General features: G+C 46.6%; 1 protein-coding gene across 3 annotated transcripts in view; it reads left to right on the top strand.

The window, feature by feature from the left end:
- Window positions 1–219: 219 nt before the first annotated feature.
- HORMAD1 (HORMA domain containing 1) overlaps window positions 220–11,505 on the top strand; it is an 80,301-nt gene continuing 69,015 nt past the window's right edge. The window contains exons 1-2 of one of the 3 annotated variants that reach the window (XM_075331075.1): window positions 220–353; window positions 6,723–6,775. In XM_075331075.1, coding sequence (XP_075187190.1) covers window positions 6,743–6,775 — 33 coding nt within the window. In that variant the 5' untranslated portion in view covers window positions 220–353; window positions 6,723–6,742. Of the gene's footprint in view, window positions 355–398; window positions 446–6,722; window positions 6,776–11,505 lie in introns of those variants that run through there. The other 2 variants (XM_075331076.1, XM_075331074.1) reach the window with 2 other exon arrangements.

Genomic DNA, 11,505 nt, shown 5'->3' with positions numbered 1-11,505 from the left:
CTTCAGTCCCTGCCTGTCATAAAGCTTTCTCTGCAATAAAAAAAAACGTCAAGAGCGCTGCATATAGCTGAATAAAGACAACAACTATACCCATTACCCACCCTGAGTGGACGCCATTTTAAAAGCGGCTGCACTACAACACCACAGTCGGCACCACGTGACCCCGCCTCATCGCTGCCGCAGTTTCCCGCCGAGTGAGACGAAGTAGCGTCACGTGACCCGCCCCCTCCGCACCGCGCGGCATCTGTTTCCCGCCTTGTGAAGAGGAGGCAGGAGGAAGAAGCTGCTGCGTCACGTGACCTCCGCCGTCTTCAGTCACCGCTCTCTCTCTTTCCATCGCCATTTTACATCCAGTTAAGTAGGGTGTAATAAACTACGTCATTCTAGGCATAGATCCTCCCCGGCTGGGTTTCCACATTGGCAGACTCAGCTGCCTGTTTCTGAGGTGCACACATCATTTTCCATTGAATAGACTGGAAATAAAACTCATTTTAAAGTGTTTTTTTTTCCTTCATAGGGACTAATTACCATAATCACAATCATTTATGAGGAAAAATATGAGGGGGCGCCATTGCATCTGCTGAAGGACGCCCCTCTGAGCCCATGTGGGCCGATCTGAGGTGATGCAGTCGCAGTACACCGGCGGCCATATTGTTTCAACAGACGATTTACATCAACCGCACAAATTATAACCAGTTGGCGTTCGTTTAACACTTTTTTTTTTATACATTTTTCCCAAGATTTATCTTTTGTTTCCTTTTTTTGTGGGACTATTTATATTTTCCAGTAAATGTACTGCAAAACAAGACAAAATTAGATTTGTGGTGAAAATGGTGAAAGAAAAGGGCAATTCTGCCATTTTTTTAATATAATTTTTCAATATGGCCATACGAGGGCTTGTTATTTGTGGGACAAGTTGTACTTTTTCATTCTGCCCCATATTGTACTGAAAAGCATAGAAAAAAATTCCAAGTGCAGTGAAATTGTAAAACAAAAAGTGCAATTCCGCTGTTTTTTGGCCATTGTATTCACTATATAGTAAAGCGTATGTGTTGGTACGATGCCTCATGTCGGTACGGGTTTGTAGATACCAAACATGTTTACTTTTACCTAAGTAATGGGAAAAAAAATCAGAATTTTATACAAAAAAAACAACGCTTTTGTCGCCATTTTCCGAGACCCATAGTGTTAGGTTTACCCCTCAATAGGTCACAACTGTTGCCAGCGATGATCGAATGTGGAGAGGGTCCCGGTCACCCCCTCAGCTTCTCTCAACCTTAATGAGATACAGACAGAGACTTGTATCTGCACATAAAGCAAGAGTGCGCTCTGAACTGAAGTTTATTACACATACAGGTTTTTATCAAGCTAGTGTGGGCGTATCTATGTCGTGTGCATAAGCGTAAGTTTCGATTCTCATTCTCAGCAAAGTGTAAGCTTCGTTTCTCGGCGAAGCATGTTTCATTTCTCTGCAAAGCATAGTTCATTTGTCCTTGGCTCTTGTCCAGCATCGAGAGCATAGAAGGGTCTGTTTGTACTTCTTGTAAATTGCGTGCTTGACTATCTACTCAAGTTTAGTTAACTCTTTACTCACAATAGCATTCTCATTTTTCAGGATCTGGGGCTCAGCGATGGCTTATTTTGGCGTCTTGAGTTGACGTTTTTCATTATACCATTCTTGTGCGGATGCTACGTTTTGATTGCTTGATATTGCGTGTTTTACAATATTGAGGCAACCAAAAACGTAATTTTGGCTTTTGGAAAAAAACATTTTCTCGCCACGCCGTGTACAGATCAGATTAATTGATTTTATATTTTGATAGATTGGGTATTTCTAATAGCAAATATGTGTACCGTATTTTCCGACGTATAAGACGACTTTTTAACCCCTGAAAATCTTCTCAAAAGTCGGGGGTCGTCTTAAGCGGGCTTTACACGATACGATATCATTAATGAATTGTTGTCGGCGTCACGTTGTTTGTGACGCACATCCGGCATCATTAACGATATCGCAGCGTGTAACACTTATGTGCGACCTTAAACGATCGCAAAAGCGGCCAAAATCGTTTGCCGTGTAGAGTTCGTCCTGAAACAAAAAATCGTTTTCCTCTCTTTAGTAATGTTGTTCCTCGTTCCTGCGGCACCACACATCGATATGTGTGACACCGCAGGAGCAACGAACATCTCCTTACCTGCGTCCACCGGCAATGCGGAAGGAAGGAGGTGGGCGGGATGTTTACGTCCCGCTCATCTCCGCCCCTCTGCTTCTATTGGACGGCTGCCGTGTGACGTCGCTGTGATGCCACATGACCCGCCCCCATAGAAAGGAGGCGGATCGCCGGCCAGAGCGATGTCGCAGGGCAGGTAAGTCCGTGTGACGGGGGTAAGCGAGGTTGTGCGACACGGGCAGCGATTTGCCCATGTCGCACAACCGACGGGGGCAGGCACGATCGCTGGTGATCTCGCTAGCGAGATCGCAGCGTGTAAAGTACCCTTTATACGCTGGGTGTCGTGTTATACGGTGGTGCACAGTGCTGCATGAGCCCATTGTTTAGTAATGCCCTCCTACCAGTCCCCTTCTTCCACACTTACATTATTCTCATCTGTCCTCCGTTCCCGCGGTGCCTTCAGCCTCTGGCAGACCGCAGGCCCACAGACCCCTTCGCGATAGCGTCCTGTACACGGGGCTGCCGTCATGGCTTTACTGCAGTTGAATGCTTTGCGGTGCCGTAAAGCATTAAAGTGCAGTGACGCACTGACAGCAGCAACGGCGGCCCCGTGTACAGGACGCGATCATGCAGGGGTGTATGGACCTGCGGTTCGCAAGAAGCACTCCTCCATGATAGTTTCCTGTACACGGGGCCGCCGCCACTTCTGCCATCTGCCATCAACGGCGGCCCGTGTACAGGATGCTATTATGGAGGGGTCTATGGGCCTGCGGTCTGCAAGAAGCACTCCTCCATGATCACATCCAATACACGGGGCTGCTGCTGACTTTACGGCACCGCAAAGCATTCAACTGCAGTAAAGCCATGACTGCCTAGCAGTCTACAAGAAGCAGTTGAGGTCACCGCAGGGACGAGGACAGGTGAGAATAATGTTTATTATGTGTAAATAACGGCATAATAGAGAACAAGAAGGGGACCAGTAGGAGTGCATTACTAAACAATGGTCTCATTACTAAAAGGGGGGGGACAAGGATGGGCACATTACTAAACAATGGGCTCATTACTGCAGGGCATATTACTAAACAATGGGGACATTACTAAACAATAGACACATTACTGCAGGGGACATTACTAAACAATGGGCACATTACTGCAGGGGACATTACTAGACAATGGGCTCATTACTGCAGGGGACATTACTAAACAATGGGGACATTACTGCAGGGGACATTACTAAACAATGGGGACATTACTGCAGGGGACATTACTAAACAATGGGCACATTACTGCAGGGGACATTACTAGACAATGGGCTCATTACTGCAGGGGACATTACTAAACAATGGGGACATTACTGTAGGGGACATTACTAAACAATGGGCACATTACTGCAGGGGACATTACTAAACAATGGGGACATTACTGCAGGGGACATTACTAAACAATGGGGACATTACTGCAGGGGACATTACTAAACAATGGGCACATTACTGCAGGGGACATTACTAGACAATGGGCTCATTACTGCAGGGGACATTACTAAACAATGGGGACATTACTGTAGGGGACATTACTAAACAATGGACACATTACTGCAGGGGACATTACTAAACAATGGGGACATTACTGCAGGGGACATTACTAAACAATGGGGACATTACTGCAGGGGACATTACTAAACAATGGGCACATTACTCAGTGGCTTATTCTCTATTATATACAGTATATCCCAAACTCTATATTTTAACTGGAAAAGTTGTAGGTCGTCTTATACGCCCAGTCATCTTATATGCCGTAAAATATGTTATTATTATTATTATTATTATTATTATTATTATTGTTGTTTTATTCTCAATGAGGCAAAAGGGGGACAGTTTGAACTTTTAGGTTTTTTAATTTAATATTTTTTAAAGCTGGTTTGGGTTTTTTTTACATTTTTGATTTATTTTATTACACTAGTCTCCTTAGGGGACTTTATACCTGCATTGTCTGATCGCTGCCCCTGATCAGAGCGATGCTTTGTCAGAAATGCTGATCTCCTGTGAGTGTTGGCACTCTGCTGCCATTCACAGGAAGTGAGTCATGAGAGCGATGTTATGGCATTTTATTGGCCTTCTGTGATCGCATCACCAGGCCGCTGATGGTGGGAGGGAACAGAGCGACCTCGCCGGAGGCGTTATATTGCACAGTCAGAGTTTGACAGTGCGATTTAAGGGGTTAACAGGCGCAGGTGGATCGGAGATCCATCCGCATCTGATAGCCGCATATGTCCGCATCTGATAGCCGCATATGTCTACTGATTAGATCAACATACGTGCGGGGATGACTGCGGGCTCACCGCAAAAGCCTGCGGTAACCAAAGGGAGGTGACCTAGGTTGTATATATACGTCCTAGGTCATAAAGGGGTTAATATAACTTTATATATCTAGATAGATAGATAAGTATTAGTATATATCTAGATACATATATATATATATATATATATATATATATATATATATATATATATATATATATTACTACTTATGTGTCAATGGAGCTTGTTTTTTTACGATGTTCTTATCATGTATTCTCCTATTTTTCTGGGCGGAGAGGAAACTGCAAAAATTGCCATTCTGTCATTTGAATTTATTTTTATATTTTCATAGATTGGACTTTTATGGATGCTGCGATACCAGATATTTTTTATTTTTGAATGGGAAGAGTGGATCGATTAAAATATTTTTGTCTGTTTAATATTATTTTCATTTATTTGACTTATTTTAGACCCTCTAAAAAAATTGATATAGTACAAGTGTTTATCCGTGCTATGTACCTCAATGCTACAATATTGCAATAAATAGTCAAAATGATCTTCAAGATGGCGGTGAACCCTTTGGAAGACCGCCGTCTGCATCGGTGACACATCAGACTTGGAAATTATACATACATGTTGTGGAAAATCTGAATTAAATCCACAACTGTCGAAATTAACTTTAAGGCACCTTCCTACAGAACTATTTTTAATGCAGAGGTTCTGCGATTGGGCATCGTTGCAAAGAAGTCACCAAAAAACTGCGCATTTCGCCCTTTGTATCCATGATCTCAAACCCATAGCTCTTGTCAATTTACTCTGCAGTTATTTTTGGCATGAAATGTCTTTTAAATCTGATGCATTTTAAAATGCATCTGGTTTTCCTCAACTGAATACTTTTCCGCTAGGAGAGAACATTGACAATTTTCTCAACTTTTCCATTCATCTAAAACAACGGCGCTGAGATGAAAATTTGATAAAGGAACTTTTCACAAGTCCTAGAAAGGTGAAAATGTAGTCGGCACCGTGGGTCAATTTCTGCATTAAATTAAAATTTTGCAGCATGTGGACGATGTTCATGGCGGATGAGGTTCGTTTACATATCTGCATGAATAATTTTCAACATTTATATTCCCATCTTTTTAATTTTTTTCTTTGATTTAACAGCATGAAACAAGTTAGAATATTCAATTTTACGACCAGGTTCCATCCATGTCCCTTGAATGGGGTTATGGGTGACAGGCAAAGAATATAATAGGGGATCTTTGCTTTCTTGAGACTTTGGAGATTTACCAACTCTTCCACGTGTTTTCTTTCATTGTCATATACATGTTAAGTATGCATTTAGGTGCCATGTTTTACGAAAACCCGATACTCTATCTGACGGCATCCGAGGTTCTTCTTTTGATGAGCACAAGAGTGCCTCTCTGCAATTTTGATGCCAGGCCAGGTAATTGAAAGAAGATCTGAGGATGCTGTCATATAAGAGCCGGTAAAGACCGCAGACCACTATCATAGCCAATGGACTAGGACGTGTGAATCGATTCTCACAAACTCTACTTATCTGTCTTAAAAATAGACCGCCATTTAATTTGCTTGGAATAGACCTACAGTTGTGATTTTATATTGTCAGATCAATGGTGGTCCAATCTCTGGTAGCTCAATAAATTGCCAGAATGAAGAGGGGTGGTGTGGAGATATAGCATGTGTGTTACTCCTGCACCCACTGCTAAGGGGCTACTGGAGATACCCAAGCTTTATGTGATATTTATATGTTTGTATTGTTATGGACAAAGAAGAAAATCCAGATTTTATAGCAAATGTGCAAAAAAAGAGGATTTTTATACTTAAAATAAAATCCCTTTCTCGTAGTCTTTATTGGGGGACATCATATCCATTGGTATATGCTGCTGCCATGGTTCCTGTGTCCTCCACTATTGGGAAGCATAAATAAAATCTGCATATAAATCTGGGGATTTCATAAGTTCCTTCATGAACACAACCTTAGGCCCAATTCAGACATCTGAGCAATATGGACCATGATTTACAAACTGGCCACAGTTCTCCCGACTCAACTCATCAGCCTAATCTATGACTCTGAGATTGTCAAGTTGGGGTTTGGGACGGTCCTTCCATGGACTGCGTTTCACCTGCGTCTGAATAAGGCTTTACACAGAGAAATGTAGTATTTGGGGGTCTTCAAATAGACAGTGACATTTACACGTACATTATAACATGAATAAACTGGGTTGTATTTCAGGTGGTGAACAATAATCGAAGATGGCAACTGCTCAGATGCAGCGAAGCTCTGTGGTAAGTCACATGTATAGTTTATGTAACTGTCAATCTGTTCTATCCCTTAACGTATGGGGGCTTTCAAATTATTCTTGACGGAGGAATTATAGCATCATAGTTTTTAAGGCTGAAGGTAGACATAAGTACATCAAGTTCAACCCATACCTTTGCGAATCCACCTCGCTAAAATAAAAGGACTGACACTTCCCATCAGCACTTGTTTAGAATACTTGGAACACAATATAGATGCAAATGTTGGTCCATGAACTATATAATAACCCACAAATTAGTTCTCAAGAGAAGTCAGGAGTGATTTGTGGGAGCCAAAGAGGAACGAGAAGGAAACAGTCCCTCAAGATCGTGTGTACTAGGAAGCATGATCTTAGGAGTGCTCACTTCCATAAACCAGATGTTAAAGGGAGTCTGTCGTCCCAAACCAGCAGTGTAAACTAAGCATGTAGCCCCCAATTCATCAGTCATTTACTTGCTATTATTACCATCTTTTCAGTTAGCCATTAAAAGGTATCAACCACTGAGGACTTAAGTTCTTTTAAACAATTTTTTATCTCTACTGGCTAACACGGTACAAAGATATATATTTTACCTGTATCAGTCATTTACAGCAGAGACTTGGACTGAAAATACGGTTGTGTGAACAAAGCCTAATTCCTGCTTTACACGAGTCGATCTATTGTGCGATAGCACGAGCGATCGTACCCGCCCCGGTCGTTTTTGCGTCACGGGCAAATTGCTGCCCGTGGCGCACAAACTCGTTTAACCCCCGTCACACGCACTTACCTTCCGGACGACCTCGCTGTGGGTGACGAACGTCCACTTCCTGAAGTGGAAGGGACGTTCGGCGTCACAGCGACGTCACACGGCAGCCGGCCAATAGAAGCGGAGGGGCGGAGATAAGCGGGATGTAAACATCCCGCCCACCTCTTTCCTTCCACATAGCCGGCGGGTGCGGCGGGACGCAGGTAAGCTGTGTTCATCGTTCCCGTGGTGACACACGTAGCGATGTGTGCAGCCACGGAAACGATGAACAACCGGCGCCATTAAAAATAAACAATATTTCTTCGGCGCTCCATTGGGAGACCCAGACGATTGGGTGTATAGCTACTGCCTCCGGAGGCCACACAAAGCATTACACTAAAAAGTGTAAGGCCCCTCCCCTTCTGGCTATACACCCCCCGTGGGATCACGGCTGCTCAGTTTTCAAGCTTTGTGCGAAGGAGGTCAGACATCCACGCATAGCTCCACTGTTTAGTCAGCAGTAGCTGCTGACTATATCGGATGGAAGAAAAGAGGGCCCATACTAAAGGGTCCCCAGCATGCTCCCTTCTCACCCCACTTTTGTCGGGTGTTTGTTAAGGTTGAGGTACCCATTGCGGGTACGGAGGCTGGAGCCCACATGCTGTTTTCCTTCTCCATCCCCATGAGGGCTCTGTTGAAGTGGGATCTTACCGGCCTCCAGACTCTGAGGCCGGGCTCCATCCACAGACCCGGAGATGGATACGGAGCTGGGTACCATCAGGGACAAGGCCCTGCAACATTCAGGTACTCTGTGTCCCCGTGCAGATAGGCACAGACACACTCCAGCGTTGCTGGGTGTTCTAGTGCGCCGGGGACAGTAGCGCTGTGCGCCTGGGTTTTACTCACTGCAGCTTAGCTGAGTGAGTTTATGTGGGGAACTACCGCGCCGGCCGCCATGGAGACAGCGGCGCGGCTGAGACTTGTGGTGCGCCGGGGACTTAGCGCCGACCGTGCTTTTACGACGGCGGCGCTGATTAATCTAGTCCCCGGCTTCTGCGGCCTAGTTGCGTTCGTTCCCGCCCCCAGCCCTGTCAGTCAGGGCAGGGGAGAGACGCTGTACAGTAGTCAGCGCCGAGGGCTGGAGTCTTATTTACATACTCCAGCCCTCTCACTTGGCACAGTGGGACGCCAGTTCCCGCTCTTTGTCTGCACACGCCCACGGCCCGCCCCTCTTCACTGAACGCCGGCAGCCATTCCTGCACGCAGTCTGAGCTGGAGAACGGACATAGCCCTGGGAGACCCAGACAGGGGATTCTGGCGACCACACAACCGCTATTAAGCGGGTGGTAAGCAGCACCTAGGTGCTGACCCCACTAGTGCCACAGTGTTGTTTTGTGTACTTTTGTTGGTACATATATATATATATATATATTGCACTGTACGGTCGCTTCTTGGCTTATACCCCTATATTGCTCTGAGGAGACAACAGCATGTCATCCGCAAAAAGCAAGGGTGCCAAGGCACGGGCTTTATATACTGCCTGTACCGCGTGTGGGGCTGATCTACCGGCAGGTTCCACTGACCCCCATTGTGTGCAATGTTCGGTCCCTGTGCCACTTCGTCAGCCGGAGTCTATGCTGGTAGTGGCCCAGACAGAGACGCCTGTGAACCCTGCCCCGGTGACGGGGACAGAGTTTGCAGTTTTTGCTGATAAGATGTCTGTGACTATGACAAAAATCCTAGAAACCTTGCAGTCCAGGCCGGTCACTCAGACCATGGGCACTGCTGATTCAATGTTTCCCGGTCCCCCTCAGTTGGAACTAATACGTGCTCCAAGGGGGTCCCAGGCATCACAGGCTGAAGGCTCTGACTCGGACGACAGTCCCAGGCAGCCTAAGCGAGCTCGCTGGGAGAGACACTCGGCGTCATCACGCTGGTCAGGGTCTCAGCGAGAGGATTCTCTGTATGATGAGACAGAGTTAGGTGATCAGGAGTCTAATCCTGAGACTGCTCTCAACCTGGATACCCCTGATGGTGACGCCATGGTGAATGATCTTATAGCGGCCATCAATAGACTGCTGGATATTTCTCCTCCAGCGGAGGAGGCAGCAGCACAGCAGGAGAAATTCCATTTTAGGTATCCCAAACGTAAATTGAGCTCTTTTCTGGACCACGCGGACTTCAGAGAAGCAGTCCAGAAACACCATGCTTCTCCTGATAAGCGTTTCTCCAAACGTCTTAAGGATACACGTTATCCCTTTCCCCCTGACGTGGTCAAACGCTGGACCCAGTGTCCAAAGGTGGATCCCCCAATCTCCAGGCTTGCGGCTAGATCCATAGTTGCAGTGGAAGATGGGGCTTCACATAAAGATGCCAATGACAGACAGATGGACCTTTGGTTGAAATCTGTCTATGAAGCTATCGGTGCGTCGTTTGCTCCAGCATTCGCAGCCGTGTGGGCACTCCAAGCTATTTCAGCTGGTCTAGCGCAGGTGGACTCGATCATACGTCCATCAGTGCCGCAAGTGGCGTCCTTGACCTCGCAAATGTCTGCGTTTGCGACTTACGCTATCAATGCGGTCTTGGACTCTACCAGCCGTACGTCAATGGCGTCCGCCAACTCGGTGGTTTTACGCAGAGCCTTATGGTTAAAAGAATGGAAAGCAGATTCTGCTTCCAAAAAATGCTTGACCAGTTTGCCATTATCTCAAGACAGGCTGTTTGGTGAGCAATTGGCGGAAATCATTAAACAGTCCAAGGGTAAGGACTCTTCCTTACCCCAGCCCAGATCAAACAAACCTCAGCAGTGGAAGGGACAGTCGAGGTTTCGGTCCTTTCGAGGTTCGGGCAGGACCCAATTCTCCTCGTCCAAAAGGACTCAGAAGGAGCAGAGGAGCTCAGATTCCTGGCGGACTCACTCACGTCCAAAGAAAGCAGCCGGAGGAACCGCTTCCAAGCCGGCTGCCTCATGACTTTCGGCCTCCTCTCTCCGCATCCTCGGTCGGTGGCAGGCTCTCCCGCTTTTGCGGCATTTGGCTGCCACAGGTCAAAGACCGGTGGGTAACAGACATTTTGTCTCACGGGTACCGGATAGAGTTCAGTTCTCGTCCTCCGCCTCGGTTCTTCAGAACCTCCCCACATCCCGACCGAGCCGATGCTCTTCTGCAAGCGGTGTGCTCTCTAAGGGCAGAGGGAGTGGTAATCCCTGTTCCTCTTCTGGAAAGAGGTCAGGGTTTTTACTCCAATCTATTTGTGGTGCCAAAAAAGGACGGCTCTTTCCGTCCTGTTCTGGACCTAAAACTGCTCAACAAGCACGTGAAAACCAGGCGGTTCCGGATGGAATCCCTCCGCTCCGTCATTGCCTCAATGTCTCAAGGAGATTTCCTAGCATCAATAGACATCAAAGATGCTTATCTCCACGTGCCGATTGCCCCAGAGCACCAGCGTTTTCTACGCTTCGTTATAGGAGACGAACACTTTCAGTTCATAGCCCTGCCGTTTGGTCTGGCGACAGCCCCACGGGTTTTCACCAAGGTCATGGCAGCAGTGGTAGCAGTCTTGCACTCTCAGGGACACTCGGTGATCCCTTACTTGGACGATCTACTTGTCAAGGCACCCTCTCAAGAGGCATGCCAGCACAGCCTGAACGTTGCGCTGGAGACTCTCCAGACTTTCGGGTGGATCATCAACTTTTCAAAGTCAAATCTGTCACCGACCCAATCACTAACATATCTTGGCATGGAGTTTCATACTCTCTCAGCGATAGTGAAGCTTCCGCTGGACAAGCAGCGTTCACTACAGACAGGGGTGCATTCTCTCCTTCAGGGCCAGTCGCATCCCTTAAGACGCCTCATGCACTTCCTGGGGAAGATGGTAGCAGCAATGGAGGCAGTTCCGTTTGCGCAGTTTCATCTGCGCCCACTTCAATGGGACATTCTCCGCCAATGGGACGGGAAGTCGACGTCCTTGGACAGGAAAGTCTCCCTTTCCCA

Source organism: Anomaloglossus baeobatrachus, chromosome 12 (assembly GCF_048569485.1).
Source record: "Anomaloglossus baeobatrachus isolate aAnoBae1 chromosome 12, aAnoBae1.hap1, whole genome shotgun sequence".
Taxonomy (NCBI): Eukaryota; Metazoa; Chordata; class Amphibia; order Anura; family Aromobatidae; genus Anomaloglossus; species Anomaloglossus baeobatrachus.
This window is presented reverse-complemented; position numbering and strand designations above follow the sequence as displayed.